This window comes from Periplaneta americana, chromosome 3 (assembly GCF_040183065.1).
Source record: "Periplaneta americana isolate PAMFEO1 chromosome 3, P.americana_PAMFEO1_priV1, whole genome shotgun sequence".
Taxonomy (NCBI): Eukaryota; Metazoa; Arthropoda; class Insecta; order Blattodea; family Blattidae; genus Periplaneta; species Periplaneta americana.
The window spans coordinates 59,980,854-60,000,391 of record NC_091119.1 but is presented as its reverse complement, the minus strand read 5'-3'; the positions used below and the strand labels follow the sequence as shown (position 1 = coordinate 60,000,391).

The 19,538-nt window shown below is 36.1% G+C and overlaps 1 protein-coding gene across 2 annotated transcripts in view; it reads left to right on the top strand.

The window, feature by feature from the left end:
- LOC138696067 (lipase 1-like) overlaps positions 1 to 19,538 on the top strand; it is an 88,046-nt gene that overhangs the window by 19,437 nt on the left and 49,071 nt on the right. For both annotated transcript variants that reach the window (XM_069820590.1, XM_069820591.1), the window contains exon 3: positions 18,478 to 18,592. In XM_069820590.1, the coding sequence (XP_069676691.1) occupies positions 18,478 to 18,592 (115 nt within the window). The remainder of the gene's footprint in view (positions 1 to 18,477; positions 18,593 to 19,538) is intronic.

Genomic DNA, 19,538 nt, shown 5'->3' with positions numbered 1-19,538 from the left:
TGATTGATTGATTGATTGATTATTCTATACATGCCATATACATGGATGTACACGTCAATTATATAATAAATAAAAAACACAATAAAATTTTAAAAACTACAAGTTAAAATACATTTAAAATAAATAATATAATCTCCCTTTGAAGCTGATTTGAATAATTTCATGGGAAAAAATGTTCCGGGGTCGGGTACCACAATTCAAGTCACACAGAGTTTGTGTGTACTCAATGTTGGGTCTCTGGTAGCCTGTCAGCCCACTTGAGGTATGTCGATATAAAGGGAAAAATTGTGACGGTGTCTGGTGAAGTTTCTGGGTAGCTCAGTCGGCAAAGCGTTGGCGCGCTCAGCCAAAGGTCCCGGGTTCGACATCCGGCACCGGAACAATTTTTATACTGGTTGAGAGAAAGGGAAAGCTTTGATCTTAACTCAGTTCACTAAGAGACACGGTGAGTGAAGGTTGTGTGCGTAGCAGATAAGCATCTGACCAGTGTTATAGTGAAACTTTCATTTACTTTTGTTTACATCACTACGAGATACTAACTTTGTTTTTTTTTTTTTTTGTCTACTTAAGTCTATTATTTCAAATTATTAACATTAATAATATAACCAACGGGAACAGTTTTATAGTGTTATACTGTAAACATGTCAACATATAAACGTGTCAACACAATAAAAATAAACTTCGACCCTGCAGCAACAAGACCCGCAGCATTAGAAATTCACCACTGGCTTGTAAACTATATTGGTTTGAACATCGATCAAGTGGACACGGTACAACTTAACAGCACAGAACGAGCAATTTATGTCAAGGTAATGTCTCCTGTTATATATGAAAATTTGTTACATAAATATCAACAACCCCAAGACTTTAGATATGAATCGGGCGAAATAACCAAAGTTACAATATCGGCGGCAGACACATATACGATAACAGTACGATGTTTTAATCTCCCACCAGAAGTACCTAACTCTATACTTACAGGAGTTCTTAGTAAATATGGAAAAGTGCTTGACATCAAAAATGAAAAATGGAGTACACAGTATCTATTACCAGTTAATAACGGAATCAAAGCAGTTAGAATGGAAATTAAAGATAATATTCCTGCCACTCTGAACATTGCCAATTATCAGGTATCCCTCTCATACCCAGGACAAGTTCAGACATGCTTCATTTGTCATGAATCAACCCATTTAAAAGAGCAATGTCCGAAACAACGCACTAGACTCCTCATACAACCCCGACATACTAAACTACTCATGAGTGACATCCTTCAATCACACTTAACTTCCCAGAGTAAAGAAGACACAGATAATATAAACATCTCACAAGAGACACACGCAATGGAAACTGAAAACAGTACGACTAAGAGAAAACACACCGCGGAACTGGACTTACAAGAAGAGACGGAATCTGGCTCTGAAGGAGAGAGAGAATCTGACGTATTACCAGTTAAAGACAAGATTAAACGTAAACAACATGACAACAAAGAAATTGTTTTGTTGACGATCGACCCACCAACGGGAAGATCAGCATACAAGTCGAACATCAGTGGCAATAATCATCCTGTAACGTCGAATGACAAGTCAATGGAAAAAATGGACACACTTTCATCATCAGGAATGATTCAAGAATCTACCCAGAATGACTTACAGCTAGAAACACAAGAAGGAAAAGAACGTGCAAAGCAACAAGAACAATTGATTCCGGAATATAAGGTACTGTCTAAAGACGAAAAAGATAAAACAAAATGTCGACCACATCCTTATCAAGGGTCGAGTAAAAACTACAAAGCTGAAAAAAGAAGGATATTTTGACGCATGGTTCAACCAGTCTTATACCATAAACAACAAGCAGGCTCATGTCACATGATTGTAATGTTCTTTAAGTTCAGTCTCGTATATATTCCATTAATGGCGATATTATTAAGAACTATCGCCACCATCAATGTCAATTGTATCAGAGAAAAACACAAACAGATTATGTTACGAGACTTTTTAGTACACAGTGATATCGATATTTTACTATTACAGGAGGTAAATACTGATAACCTTAGCTCCCCAATTTTAATTATGTTGTAAACATTGGCGAACACCAACGAGGAACCGCAATAGTTTATAGGAACGGAATCCATATTTCTACATAAGAATTGCATCCCAGTGGTAGAATAACATCAATCACAGCTGACGATACATTGATAATAAATACATACTTACCATCTGGAACAAATAAAAGGCAAGAAAGAGAGAATTTCATTAGAACCGAACTACCATATTTTTTCCGTCATAGGTACCATAAGTTAATTTTTGGCGGAGACTTTAATTGTGTACTCAGTGCAAAAGATCAATCCGGAAATTATAATTTTTCGCCAGCGTTAGATACTATGGTCACACGACTTCATTTAAAAGATGCTTGGGAGCAGAAACATCCTTCTCAAACCAATTACACATTTCATCGTCAAAATATGGCTTCTAGAATTGACCGTTTTTACCTCACACAAGGAATGATACAATCCGTACGTCATATTTCTGTCCTTCCAATCCCATTCTCTGATCACGATAGTGTTATCATGAAATTAACCACTGACAGAGCGTTACCGTTACATGGTAAAGGATATTGGAAATTAAATTCTGCGCTCTTGAATGATGAAAATACAAGACGACAATTTCAAGAAGAACTGTATCAATTAAAACGTAGACAGGAAGTTAACAAAATTAAATTAACAAAAGGTGATATGCGGCAACAACTTATAAAACCCAAGATACAATCCTTTTTTAAATCTGTAGGGTATATGAACGCAAAAAACAGAAAAAATTCTCTTAACTTTTATTATAGTGTACTACAGGATTTGCATGCAAAACAATCTCAGGGAGAATGTGTCTACGCAGAAATGCAAGAAATTAAACACAAACTCTGTGCAATTCAAAAGAACGTGATGGAAGGTACGGCAATCCGAGCAAGACAATTATCAATGGCTGCAGAAGAAAGAAGTGCCCTATATCATTTAGTAAAAGAAAAGCAACGAGGACAAATGCATTACATCACTAATTTAAAGAACACCAATGGAGACGACTTAAAAACAACAAAACAGTGTTTGAATGAAGCCAGGAACTATTACACACATCTGTACCAGAGGACTCCAACATCTGAAGAAGCTAGTAATTTTCTACTTCAGGGTGTAAAACATCACATCAATTTAGATCAACACGATGCCATGGCACGACGAATAACTCTGCAAGAAATTGAGAGCGCATTAAAGCAAACAACAAGTAACACTGCTCCAGGTCCAGATGGGTTAATATATAATTTTTATAAATCCTATTGGCAGTATGTTAAAGATTCATTGTTAGAAGCATTCAATGAAATTTACATTGAACATAAGATTCCCTTAGGTTTCACCGATGGTATCATAGTCCTAATTCCCAAACGATCTCCCAAGACCATTACAGATTTTCGTCCCATCTCTTTACTAAATACAGACTATAAACTTTTAATGAAAGTCATGGCCAATCGCTTAAAAGAAGTTTTACCCGACATCATTAAAATTGGGCAGACGTGTGGCATTCCTGGACGAAATATTTTCGAAAATTTGGCAACAGTACGTAATGCTATTATGCACTACCATATTCATCCTAACGAACAAGCAGCTCTGATTTCTTTGGATCTCGAAAAAGCCTTTGACAACATCGACCATCAGTATATGTATCGAGTCCTGGAACGTTTCAATATTCCCGTAGTAATGCTAGACACAATTCGGGCTTTGTATGAAACAGCGCACTCAAAGATATCTGTTAATGGATATCTTACGACCCCAGTGAAAATAGAGAAAGGTATTCGACAAGGCTGCCCCTTATCAACTATACTTTTCGCTATTATTATGGAACCTTGTATTAGATCAATATATGATTATGTTTCAAGCATTAGTACCAACAAGAATCTACACACCGTACGAGCTTATGCTGATGACATCTCTTTTCTCATTCAAGATCCGAACCATATACATCCAATTAAAAAAATTTTGTCTTACCACATGGAAGCTTCAGGAGCAAAAATAAATTATTTAAAATCTTCCTTACTCCCTCTTGGTAAATGGCCCGTGGAAGCAACACTTATAAATATACCTACCCAAGAACAAATTAAAATTTTAGGCATTGTTTTCACACGCAGTCTTGAAGAAACACTAGAAATAAACTGGTCTAAGATTGTGGGTAAAGTAAAGGGCATTATGTTGCAACAGTTAAGTAGAAATTTAAATATCATACAAAGAATTTGGCATATAAATGACATAGCCCTTGCAAAAATTTGGTACACAGCCAGAATTTTACCATTACCTGAAAAATTTGCCCAACAGATTGAACGAGCGGTAGGAGTCTACTTATGGAAAGGCCATCTCTATAAGGTTAACAGATTGCAGATCAGGAACGACTACAAGCAAGGAGGTCTTCGCCTCACTGCGGTCAGTAATAAAGCACAAGCGATAATGATGCGACACTTCATAACAACACTGCACGGACAAGGTGATCCAGAGGATGTAGCTTTCTGGAGCCATTACAACAACAATAATCACATTATCATAACCAAAGTTCCACATAGTTTCGCCAGAATATTCACACGTATGACAAATTTAGGTTTGACACATCCAAATAATATTAACATCACAACTAAGGATATATATACATATCTACAAAGACCTCAATACAAACTTTCATATATAATGGAAAAATTTCCCAATTTACATTGGTCCAATATATGGAGAAATGTCAATACCCCACACATACCACTTGACTGGAAAGAAAATGCATATTGTGTAGTGAATAACATCATCCCCACTGAAGAAAAAAAGTATAGTCACAACTTAACAGAATCACCGGCCTGTAAGAAGTGTGGTCACATTGGAACGCTACAACATCTCCTTACAAACTGTACGAACACAGCACCCATATGGAGGTGGACTAAACAGCAACTCAATAAAATAGATCCTCGCACGAACCCAAACGATCACCTAAAATTAATAAGATTTTTTGACATCGAAAATAAATCTACTCGATTTGTTCAACTTTGGCTAGCAATGGGTGTAAACTACTATATACTCAAAAACGAACACCACAGCCTGGCAGAATTGAAGACCTCTCTTAGTCAGAGTAGAAGAGCTTATGTTAACAAATTCGACAAGGAAAGTACAAGACAAAAACAGTTAATGGTGTTAGACCTGTGAACACGTTAAGTAGCCTACTCAAATGTGTCCTGTATCATCTTCCTTTGTGTTTCCAGTGGACAAGTGAAATATCTTTTAATGGTGCAAGGATTCAAATTTATGATATTACGGAATGTCACCACCACTGTGAAAAACTTAAAACAAGTTAATATGAAACTATAATTCGCTTCCAGATAAAAATCAATTCAGGGTATCTTGTGTGAACTCCTTTTGAACATTTCTCGATTTTTCCTCTATATACCGCATTTAATAGTAATGTGATATAACAATTTTAACTACAATCATGTAATCTTATTTGTATGACACTCCAAAAATGTAATTGGTGAATTGAATAAAATTATTTGTACATTAAAAAAAAAAAAACTCCGCACGGTGTAAATAAATCAATTAAATAAATGAACAAATAATTTAAATTGTAGGAAACATCATCGTAGAATCAATCTTTATAAGTAACTATATGCATTATAAACAGTCTATGAGATCTAGTTTTGAATCATGAATAGAATGTCAACTTCAGCATCTTGTTTGTGCTGTGACACGCGTCAAATATGATGTCATGTCAATAGGGCTATAGTCTATGAACAGCTAAACTTATCTCCGTGCGCCCTGGGACAGAATACGATCCCTAGTAATGGCATTGGGAAGACCCATGTAAAGAGCAGCTGCAGCTGTAGGGAAAAGTGTAAGGCAGGCCTGCACAAGGTTTGAGCTCTCCGAGCCGGCTCACAGCTCATGAGCGGAATGCAGATATTTGCTGCGCTCTGTATAAGGGTGGACTGGAAGAAGGGGTGATCTCGTACAAAATATATACAAAAGGAAGTACTATTACGAGTGTTTATGAAATGAATTCCCGTTCAATGTTTGCAAAACTATCTTGGACTATTATTAATTAATAAAGAAATATTAATTTTACAGATTTAATAGAAATTCTATAGCTATTTAAACCTACAATATCATTTTGTTATATTTTTATTTATCAGTACATCAAAACGAGGTTTTATGCCGTTGGCAGCTGAAAGGAACAGTAGCCTACTGATCGTAATGAAACATCAGTTACAGATGTTCGATGTCTGCCTTTATTAAAGTTGATTATAGAAAACAGTTGCTCACAAATATAAATGTTGAGCCAAACATAGTAATCATTTTCATAGCCAGCCTGTGTAGTCGTGTATATTATTGCTAATGTTTAGTCTTGTAAAACTCAACCAGGCTAGTAGTATTATTCAAATGATCTTTAGCCCTTAGGTCACATTGAAGATCAGTAAGTTCGAGCTGCAAATCGTTAAATGTTAAATGTTATGTTCCGTCTTTTATATTCCTTCATACTTTACTGTAGCAGTAGGTAAGCAACGTGAAACATTTACTGAGAACACGCCTACACACTGCACTCCACTAGATAACTGAGTGGTCGTTTCCCTCTCCTCTATCTATAGCAAATCTATGTCATTCTGACGTATTTCCCCCTCCGTTTCGGCGAGCCGTAAACACCGCTCTCCCGCTCCGAAGGAGCGCGCGCGCTCGTTGAGCGCTGTTTGTGCAGGTATGGTGTAAGCAGTAAGGACAGCACAAAATGTAGTGAACGACTGTAAGAAAACACCAAAGAGTGACCAGAAACTTGTAATACCCAGAAAAGAACTCATAAATAAGAGAAAAACTATTTGGAAGAATTCGATCACTGTGTAGTGAGCATAAAATTTCTTCAGTATCATGAAGTTATGCTATAAATTTCTACACTTCAGAAATGTTGTGAAAGAAAATAGCACTACACATTTTATCGGAAAAATTAGTATTATTCGTAGGATTTCAATAGACATGGGATTCAGATTTTTTAAAACCTAAAAACAGAAGGTAGTTTTTGATTGAGCGCCATGATAGGCTATTGTTGCACGTCATTCAAAATTTCTCAGAGCTCTAATAGAGAATGAAAAATATGCACAGGAACCTGTGGTTCACACGATAAAACATAGGTGCACACCTATTAATACTGTCAGTAAGTGCTGTCAACATGATACAGTACCGGGTGTGCAGAAAATTCAGTATCGTGTGCAGAAAAATAAAAAAGAGCAAATTGCTGTCCCAGGAATACCACAGTGAAATGAACAGTTCGAACTACACAAAATGGTCGGATGAACGCATAATATCGAACTTGCCAGATAGCAGCATCGTCATACTAAGCAATGCGTCCTATTATTCGGTTTTAGATAATGCCAAGGAAGGAATGCAAGTCGTTAAACACGTTTAAGCTACCTACAGTACAAATAACGTCAATCCATATCAGCAAGTATTTCATAATTATTATTCTCCCTCACGCACGAGTGAGTTCAGTGCAGTGCTTCATTTGATATACAGGATGATTCACGAGGATTTACCGCCACTTACGGAGCTTATTTCCGAAAACATTCTGAGCAAAAAATGGCATATAAACACTTGTCCAAATCTCATTATTTTCACAGTTACACTAATTTGAAGTTATTAGGAAAATACCTTTTTTTCTTTAGTTTTAAGGATAAAAGAATAATATAAATAGATAATGAAATATTCAGAAGTATCATTTTTTAATTGGCTAGTGTTTTGAAGCTAAAAATGTGTTGAAGGATAGGTGGAGCGGAGAAAAATTCTGCACCTCTGCACAAAGTGTGTTGGACATTGTGTCACTGTCACACATCTGTGACGCAGTGCATGAAGATTGGCCACTAAAGGGAAACTAAGAGGTGGATCTTAAACTGAGAGGATTCAATCGGGCATCGGAACTGGAATCCAGTGTGGCTTAGTGAATAAAGATTCAGCACGTAGAGCTGAAAACCCGGGTTCGAGTCCCGGTGCCGGAGAGAATTTTTCTCCGCTCCACCCATCCTTCATCTTATGATAATACAGAATTCCTGCACTGAAATATCACATGTACTTCGGTACATCACAACAATAAAAATTTGTTGTTAATTGCTTTGTACAGATTTTGTTTCTCAATTTTTAACTAAAAATTATTTATTTTTTTTTTTTTTTAGGATTTATTTTAGGTCGCATAACTGCTGGGTCTTTTTGCGACCACAATATTCATATACAGAACAAGACAAGCAATGAAGATTACAAGCAAAGTACACAATATATTACAATGTATCTGGAGGTAAAAAAAATAAGAATAAACAAAAAAATAATGAGCAGAGTACAGGGACAGTATAAATTTTACAATCAAACCATATTATACAAAGAAATTTCTTTAAAGAATTGAACGTTGGGAATGTTTAGTGCTGTAGATATATCGTTTGGTATGTTGTACTTTTTCCTTGAGGTGTGGTATCTTCGATATTCTATGCTGACGTGTTTGACGGTGAGGAAGCAATGAAAGGTTTCGCAGGTTGGTGGTTCATTTCTTGATATGAAGTAGGAATGGGTTAATTTTGTATATCCAATTCTTAATCTTGATAATAAAACTTGGTCTTTTCTATTAAATTCGTGGATCGGTATATTAATAGAGCATTCTGACTTGACTTCGAAATGTGTTCTGGAGGGATTGAGAGTCCAAAGTTTAATCCATGATTCTTTACATTTACTGTCTAAGAGGGAAATGAAATCTCGATGTGGTAATAGGGTATTCTCGAGGGTGGTAGAATCTTTAGTGCTTTGTTTGGCTTCTCATCAGTCTTACGCACTTATCACAAAATTGTTACAAATCGTACGACTTTAGGAACTTGATTCTTTACAGTTTAATTCTGTATCCTAATGTACAGTCTTGAAGAATTTATAAGACTGGCTTGTTTTGTAACAATTGTGTGATAAATGCATAATAAAAATATAATTTTATAGTTAAAAACTGAAAAAAAATCTGTACGAAACAACTATGGAACTCTCAACACAATTTTAGCTTCAGAATTATAGTTAACTAAAGAAATGATACTCCTGAATAGTTCATTCTTTTCATGTAATATTTTTTTACCCTTAAAACTAAAGAATAATGGTATTTTACAAACAACTTCAAATTAATGTAACTCTGAAAATATTGAGATTAGGACAAATGTTTATGATACTTTTTTGCTCAGAATGTCTTCGGAAATAAGCTCAGTAAGTGAGGTAAATCCTCGTGAATCACCCTGTGGAACCGAAGCATACACTACCTCTGTCCCGCATCTCACATCGGCCAATACCATCACACAAAAACATACGCATGCACGAATACCTTGGTCTTAGAAAGGGAGGGAAGAAGATTTTGTCCAATTACCGCAACCGAAGTTCGTTTGGAAAAGTCCTTCCTAGCATTAAAGGGGCGGTAGGTTGTTTAGGTTAGGCGAGAGTTTAAAAATTAGTTTTTGCGTCATTGCAACCCCGTTATGAGAAATCAAACTGACCAATCAGTAATCAGCCTCTTTCAGTGATAGCATTCGAGTCTTCAATTCAGTAGCACTCATTGTCAGTACCAGCTTTTTGTACATAAATTCCACCTCAAATGGAATATTTACTAGAATTATTTAAATTATTAATTGTTCATTATATATAAACTCCTGAAAGTCCTAAATCTTTCTTTTTTAGCACCTAGAAACCCGCTCCCTAGTGATTACACATAGTCTTACGAGGCTGCAGCATTCTGCCTCATAAGAACGTGCATAATCACCGTCACCGAGACAAAACCGTCATGTTCGAGACAGAATGTCCGATGCAATATGCTGCCGACCTAACCCAATATCCCTCAAAATGAACATATTCTGACAATGGATTTATCGAGGACACTGAGCATCAAATTCAGTAGGGTCAGGTATTTTATTGCATTGTATTTATTAACATTCCTTGGTATTCATACTATTATAAAATCTTAATTTATAGTCACAAGGTTTACAATATAGTCTACTACTATACAACACAACGTTTTAGTATCAATTTCATGAAGCGTTGCTAAATGTCATAAATTCACCCACCCCCCCGTTGTTGCTAACTCTATAGCATCTATTAGTGCTTTATGGTTGTGCTAACAGATGGAGTTACTTGTCAACAATGTGACGCTGAAACGTGTGTTCAGATTACTGCCCAGCGACAGTCCTGGTGTATTTTGTATTTTGACGATTGGCTAATTAATATTAACCGACACACTCACATTCATACTAATTTCCAGACTCTAGACATCCAGGTAATTTTTCTTTTTCAAGAAAAATTCACCGAGAGTGGAGTCCGGGAATCGAACCCGGGACCTCCAGATCTGGAAGCCAACATTCTGACCAACACGGAGGCAATCAAATGAATTCACCTACAGGCTACACAATAGAAGGCTAGAGAAATTAGGTACTTCTTTAATTTGGCTCTAAATAATCTTATGTTTGAATTTCAAATGCCGGGTAATCTTTTGGGGAATCCTCGGATCTCACCTCATCTCACTACATCTCGCCAAAATATTGTAAAAAATTGCACAAAATTGTAAAAATTGTATAAAATTACTAAATTGTAAAACTGTAAAAATAATGTAAAAATTGTAATTGTAATATTGTAAAATTTTGACTTATTCCACATCTTAAAGCTTCATTGCTCATGTAAGATCTATGGAATGAATGAATGAATGAATGAATGAATGAATGAATGAATGAATGAATGAATGAATGAATGAATGAATGAATGAATGAATGAATGAATGAATCTATCGATAGGGAGGCTATTAAAAAATTTTACTGCCATATAACGCACTCCTTTTTGATAGCACGATAGACCTGCCGATGGAGTATGAAAGTCATTTTTTACGTGTATTTATGCTATGAAAACTGTTTAATTAGTTACAAAGTTTTCACGATTACATACGAGGAAGATTATTAATGAAAAAATATACTGACAAGTCATGGGCATTATTTGTATTTTTTTTTTAAATAGTCCTACACGATTCCCCAGATTTGGCACCTACTATTATTCTAATTACTCTTTTTTGTAGTAGGAATATACTGTTACTATCTGTGGAATTTCCCCAGGATATTATTCCAAAATTCATTACCGAGTGGAAGTACGCAAAGTATATTGTTTTTAAGGTATTGATATTTACTATCTTTTGCATAGATCTCATAGCAAAACATGCAGAATTTATCCTATACTAAATGCAGAATTTAGTTTGGGGGTAATTTCTTTACTATGATTTTTCCAATTTAACACATTATCGATTTTTAAGCCAAGAAATAAATAAAAGTGTTGTATTGTCTCTCAATGCTGATCCGGCACTTTACTTTATATGACCTAACTTTTGACTTAAAGTCAAGACGAAGTGAAGTTGAAATGGCGTTCTTGAATACGGAACTAAAAGTCAACAGCGGACAGTTGTCTTTCGACTTTCATGACGTTCTATGCAAAACATTATCAGTCGACAGCCTTGCAATTCAATTTTTAAGCACTCTCTTATCAGTGTGACTTCTGACGTTGAATAATCTGCATATACAGGTAGAAGTGATAAGGCAAACTCGGCTAATTTCGTAACAAAGTTTTCGATGCAAAAATAAGATTCAAATTTTAAAATATACTGTTTTTAATCTACGTACATTATTAGGTTTTAGGAAGTTACGTATCAGCATTTTTACCTCAAATAAATATATACAATAATTGCAAATAAGCAATACAAATAAACAAAAAATTTTAGCACTCTAAAAAGGATTGGTGTAATTTCGTGATAGTAACCTACAAGGGTATTTTCGTGGTGGTCCTTAAATTCAAAATATTTAGGCATATTCAGTCAAATTTTTAATTTCTTTGTCTGACTCATAGTTAAACCCAAACAAAGTTCTTTCTGTATTCTTAAAGGCATTGATATATATCACTAAACCATTGCTCACAACTGACACACTGAATTCATCGTTCACCATGCTTGTCGTCCTCGAAATTTCCTGAGCAAGATCCAAGCAAAAATCATTAGGTTTATCATTCGACTTTTCTTTAAGCACAGATCTTCCTTGTTTACTTCCTGAAGATAATGCTATTTCATTGCCTACATTTTTTAACGCACTTGAAAGACTGGAAAATGTAATTCTAATTGACAGGGACATCATTTTATTTTTACTAACATTTTTAATATTAACTTATCTATACCTCTGAATCAACGCCGTTTGCTACCTCCTTCCACGACTGGAGTTCGACGATACTGGCGTAATAATACAAACAAATCACTTTACTGAGTATAGGAGGGAAGAAAAGTAGTTCATCCATTTACGTAAACTAGGAAATATCGCGCTTTTGAGTTTGATCATTTTCATTAGGTTTTTGTTTAATCGAAATACCGTACAGTATTAACAATGAGTCTTTTTACTCACTAACTGAGCTGTCCATGCGGACGTATTCATTATGCAGTGTATATTATACTGTCTACAGCACTTTAACGTACAATATAGAGAATGAAGATAAATTGAAAAATAATCATGATATGGATATTTAAACACATTTTTTAAAATGGTGGCCGTTCATGTCGATACTGGCTTCAGTTCTTTTGTGCATATTATCGCACTATAGATTATTATACCTAATCCCAATTACCAGTTTCGTCCTTCGTACTAGTAACTCATGTTGAAATAATTCTGTACCTAGTCTATAAAAGAGTACTTTTCGTACTGTAAATTCAATCTTCACTTCTGTCCGATCCGAAAATATAAAATTACTCAAACATACTATCTACTGTCCGTCCAAGTGGTTATGCCGTAGGGTCGTAGAAAGGGAGGAAATCACATGACAGTTAATTACTTAACGAGGCCCTTTTATTTAAGTTATTTTAAAAAGTTGTATAATATTACGTAGATGTCCAATTCCTAACAGAAATTAATGTTCTCAGAAAAGAGCTAAGACAGTCTAGCCACTAGCTGGCGGATAAAAGCTGGTGGAGGAAACCGGGATACGACGTAGGCAAATGGACGACAGTACCTGTGCGAAAATGATTCAAGCTCTTTCGTCACTGGAAAACGCGAACGTATTTTTGGAACGTACTGTTTACTATGATCGTAAGGATACTATTACTGTATATGCGGTCTTGGGTCTGTGTGGAGGACAACTTCATTAGTACAAGGGGTGGGAGTGAAGTACATTCAAAAACTCAGGTACAATAAAAATTGAAGTAAAAATAAAATGATGTCCCTGTACATATTTGTGTGTTCTATTACGTTTTCATGAAATTAAATAAAATTGCATGCTTAAATTTGTTAATATTCAGGCGTGAGGGAAGTGGCAACGTTTCAGCAGGCAGTACTCTCCACAGACGTATACATGTCAGCTGAGTTCAAGCTCCCTGTCCATAGGTCTATTGCCGAGCGGATGACAGTTCAGTACTGGGTATTCGATAAACAACTTACGTCATTGACAGTTTAGGAATATCATATGTTATTAATTTATGGAGGAGGTCGTCGTAATTCAAGTGAGGCAAGAAGATGTAGCGTCAATGTTTTCCGCAATGAAAGTTACCTAATCGGCAAATTTCGTAGCGGTTTCTCAACGATTATAGAAACTAGGGATGCTATTCATAGACATTTCGCTAGCCCGCGTTACGAGCGTGCTAAACTAGCCCCGGCTATCGACTGGTTACTTGTACATTATAGTGCTCCACATCTTTCCCTGTTTATCATATTCTCTAGTACAAAAGTGGAGCCGCGTCTGTGGCTGAAGCGCTAGAGCGCTTGTCTTCCATCCAGGTGGCCTGGGTTCGATCCATGACCAGGTCGCCATGGAATTTGTGGTGGAGGAAGCAGACATGGGAGAGTGTTTTCTTGGGTACTTCCGTTCCCGTCTATTATTTCACCAACACTCTTCACCTCCCTTTATTTCATCTATAATCTACAATAGCTGGGATGAAGTCTTGGGGGTAGTACTGGTTTCCGATGCTGATATAGGAAGAAGAGCGTATACTGTTCTCCAAATAGGAGATCAACCGTGAAAGGAATGTGCTTACTATTGCGTCATCTATTGGAGCGAAGTAGATATATATAATATTATCGTTATAATGTCTGTTTAAAAACCATCCTCTCTCCTGCATTTGTTATTTCCTGCATGGAGAGATTAAAAGACCAGGAGATTAACAGTGATCTAATTTTGTAACTAGGGTAGTATAAACATGTGTGTATCAATGTTATTGTTTGTGCTGTGACAGCGAGCCAATAGCGATACGAGTACCCACGTGTGTGACCTTATGACATCTTATGACATCAGCATTCATTCACAACATTACTCCCATTCGTCTCATCCGGCAGAGACTTTCTCGTGGTTGGAGCACAGTATGTGATTCAATTGGAATAGGCTATTAACTTCTAGGTCTCGCAAGCACGGATTACCGACGGAAGGAATGGGAATCAAACACTGCTATAAGGAAGAGCGGGCGACAGGAAAGGTCACGAGATAGCTTGAATGATATTCAAGAGTAGAGTCGGAAGAGAAATGACATCGATAGAATCAGTCTTGCGTTATGATAGTTACATTACGACTTTAGTTTCTTCCATTACATGTGAATATGTGTCTTGTATCGCACAGTATTATTATTTCACTCGTAAACATATGTTGCGCGTTTAATTAGCTTAGAATTTTTGTCTTGCTACGTTGTTTATTTCCACAGCGATGTCCTCTTTGTTCATCTTCTTGGAAGAGACAGTACTTCCATCGGCTCACACCTCTCCCCCCTCGACGTGCCTACATACACACGTCAAAACAGACAGCAACGCCATCATTGCTTTTCGGTAATCGTTTCTTGCGCGAGCTATACTAGCCAAATTATTACTTATTAATGTAACCATAATAAAACACGTAAACAATAAGAATCATTCTAATCAATAAAACTGTTTAATTTCAAGAACAGCCTTCCTGATTATGCTATTTTGTCATGTACTGGCAGATTATAGAACTAACTTACCCAAGGATAGGGTGACCAGACGACACAAAGCTTCAAAAAGGACATTGAAAAAAAAAAGGACAAAAGATATTAAGTACCGTATTTAGATTTATTTACTTATTTTTACTTGGTTATTTAACTATGCTGTATCAACTACTGGTGATAGCGAGATGAAGCCCACGATTTGTTATAGATTACCTGCCATTTTCCTTACGATTGGAAAAAACCCAACCAGGTAATCAACTAAAGCGGAGATCGAACCCACGCTTTAGCCGACTGAGCTACAACGGTGGCTATTTAGATTTAGACTTAGGCCTATATTGTACTTTAAATTAGGTGAATATTTCTTTTATTACAAAATATTTAAAATACAGATTTAGGCTTATATCATACTTAAAAGTATGTTAATATCAAAATAAGTATGATAAAACTTAATAATAATGGTTTTACAGTTAGCTACATATGAAAGTGAAATTAAAGAGGACAAAAAAGTACATTCCGTCAATGCTGCTCCACCTACAGGCAAATTACTTGAGAAAGGCGTCAAATCAGATAACTTCAAAATATCAGGCATACAAGTTACGAAAAGGAGGACATTTCTTGATTTTCTTAAAATCCGCCCGGACCCCGGACAAAGGCCTAAAAAGGAGGACATGTCCGGACAAAAGAGAACGTCTGGTCACCCTACCCAAGGATAAATTTAGCTTGTTCGTTTGTAGAAACACAAAAGTTATCATTAGATAAACCGTAAACTTGAGATAGTTTATCCATGGCTATCTCATGAGTATGTAGAAACTGGCTATTAGTAAGGGATGTCAATTTGCCTAAAGAATTAGCAGAACTGTTAGGCTCTAGGTTAAAAGGAAAGAAATCATTGTTTAAGGTACGTTATTTTTCATAGTACAGGAATCGTGAGAAGAAACTTACCGAGACATTCCTGCCGTCTTAAAATTCTAAAACAAACTATAATCCCAAATAGTGGAGATTCTTCATAGATTCATCTCATATAGTACATTATGCAACGAGCCTATAATGGTAGTAATTAAGACGCAAGTATGATTGTTTATGAAACGAGCGCAAGCGAGTTTCATAATTTTCATACAAGCGTCTTAATTACCATTATAGGAAAGTTTCATACTACTTTTTATGCTCGACCATATTTGTAACTTGAAAGTATTCAAAATTATGGTTATGTGCGAACTGACCTGAATTGTGAGATGTGCGCAGACGCGAAAGTATTGATTTTTTCCGAGGCCGAATTTTATTGAACTTGGCACAGAATAAGATGAACATTACTGTGATATAACCTGAAAATTGATTTAGAATTGAAAAACGAGATGACAAATTGAATTTATTTGAATATTATTTACAATTAACGCTAATTATTATAGTAACAGAACATAACCTTCTGCGACAGTATTGGATTTCCAGCCTCCGTGACTTTTCGCTAATTCTCTTTCGATTGCATATCCGAGAATAATCGATACTTGCGGTTTTATAACGGTACAAAGCTGACTTGTCATTGGCTGAACACCTGTAAGCTGATTTGTCATTGGCTGAACACCTGTACTTACTTTAATGAGTAGGTGTACTTTAATGACACGCATTAAAGGACTGCTACCAGGTGTATAATTACTACATTTCGGCACGGTCGAGCATAAAAATTCTTAAAGGTGTTTTGCTTCGTAATGGAAACATTCATCCTTCCATTCATATGGTCCACTCTGTGCTTTTAAAGGAGACATATAAAAATTAAAGCTTTCGTTACAAAACCATAGTACGAAAACCATGAGTGATCTGTTTGTGGAGATTTCAAGGTAGTTGAACCATTACTTGGTTAGCAGATTGGTTCACAAAATATCCTTGTTTATTGTGTGAGTTAGGTCAGAACACTGGGAATGAGAACAGTGATCACCAGGCAGCGCATTTTCGTTCCCAAACAACTTGGGAAAGTTATCGATTAGTATAATGTCCTGAAGTTTGAGTTCAATCTCTGACCTAAATGCTTACGTCAGGACGCTACTAAAGGTATAACCTAGCTTCGGCACATAACAATAATGAAGCATGACAACTGTAAGCTACTAAATTGAAATGGTCTGTCCAGCTACTTTTTAACCATATAAACGCACTAACACTGCGAAACTAGCTCGAAATATTACTGTTACATATTACAGAAAATATAATAAAATTAGATCCATAATACTACTGAACTAGTATATACAATATATATATTCTTCTTCTTCTTGTTAGCTTATTCTGTTAACTGCCATTGTTTGTTTGTTTGTTTGTCATACTGTATTATGTTTCTGCTAGAGAGTGTCATTACAAGCCTTTATCGTTACACAGCATTGTCTACTGTTTTTATTTTTTTTTTCCGTAGGTTATTTTACGACGCTTTATCAACAGCTTAGGTTATTTAGCGTCTGAATGAGATGAAGGTGATAATGCCGGTGAAATGAGTCTGGGGTCCAACACCGAAAGTTACCCAGCATTTGCTCATACTGGGTTGAGGGAAAACCCCGGAAAAAACCTCAACCAGGTAACTTGCCCCGACCGGGAATCGAACCCGGGCCATCTGGTTTCGCGACCAGACGCGCTGACCGTTACTCCACAGGTGTGGACTTGTCTACTGTTCGAACTGTCGATCTATAATATAAATTGTATATAAAATGTCTTTCACGGGTGTTAACAGAAAACGTGTTGTGCTAAGTACCGTATCGAAAAAAATTAAAATAATTGAATGGTTTGAGAAAGAGAAACTGTAGCTCATCTCGCATCAGAATACGAGATTAAAATGAATAAAAAAAAAAGGATAAAGTGTACAAAAGTATGTAAATCTACAACATGAGACCTCCTTTATTCCTATCTTTCCTGAGACAGTCATTACAAAGGGCTTCCTTGCCCCTTAAAAAGTTAAATTAGTAAACTTCTGATTCACTACCTAGCGAGTTAAATATAAGACCATGGAGGAAATTACAAAATCTTTCATGGTACGGATTATCCGATTTTTTCAATTAACCGTTCATTCCATCCCCTTCATTATCACGGATAACAGAGCTTTTACTGTATTCAGTTTCATTACACGTAATTCCGCTGAATCCAATAAGCCGCCGGCGTAGCTCGGTCGGCAGAGGCACTTGCCTGCTGATCCAGCGCTGCGCTCGGGCGTAGGTTCGATTCCCGCTTGGGCTGATTACCTGGTTGCGTAATTTCCTAGAAATCCTCGGTCTCATCTCGCCAAATACATCTCGCTAACAGCAATTCCATCAACACTAAATAGCTTAGTAGGCTAGTTGATACAGCGTCGTTAAATAATCAACTTAAAAAAGTCATCCAACGTTAAATACCTAATAAATTTAGTAATTCAGTAAATTAGAACTTCTGTACAAAAGTGCACTTTCCTTTTACAATCCTATGATATTGTATAAAACAATACTTCTTTCCTGATCGTTTCCAGGATTCATTCTCGCAGATGCTGGTTACGACGTCTGGCTGACCAACATCAGAGGAAACAGATACTGTCTGAAACATATTTCGTTATCTCCAGATTTTCCCAAGTTCTGGGATTTCAGGTAGGCCTATATTCAATACTTGATAATGCATCACTTAAACACATACTTCTCATATTTTTTCTGACCTTTATTTCACTTTCTGATTGCCTGAAGTAGCTACAAAGAAGTGCAAAATATCCATTAGAGTTGCAGAACCGGTTTATATTCGACCAGTCAGAGAACATCTAACAAGCGAGCATCCGACCGAATGACGAACTTCAAACTGTTACCCCTAATGTTTTGCAGGATAAACAGAACAATAGACGCACTTCATCATACAAGAACACTGACTTTTCTGAGTACACAAACGGAATTGTTGTTTAGTCAACTGTCCGAAGACAGTTTTAATCTCATAAGTGACACCAATAAGACATCACTAATGAGGCAACTAAGCCAGGAGGTATTGGGGTAGGGTGGCCAGTTCCTTTCTCCCTCCATTGCATACATCGCTGACTAGTAACATATTTCACTAATCATACTTCAGATGTATGCAAACAATCGAAGACCTTCCCGGAAAAAGGATGTAACATCTTGATTCTTGAAATATGTAATGTTGGTGGAAAAAAGTAATTTTAAAGCATTTATTTATAACATAAATTAGTGTGTTCAATGACGTCCCTTGTTTAGTCAAATGGCTATGATAATAAATAGAGACCTAATGAAATATGCCTCTGAAATTATTATCCTTTCTCCTGAAACATGAATTATAGTTTTGTTATTATAACCTTATTCCAGGGAAATTGTCAATTATTCTTCCTCTGTCAAATATCAAGTGAGATGTACTGTCTGATAATAGATGTGCATATCAGCCAGAACCCAGAATTTCAATTAGAGGTAATTTGAAGAAACATAGTTTAATGGAAATAAAATATATGTTTGAAATATACCTACAATTGATTGTACTTTAATGCATTTCTCTTTATAACTAATATATAAATGAATAAATGGTAATAGCAAATGAAATAAG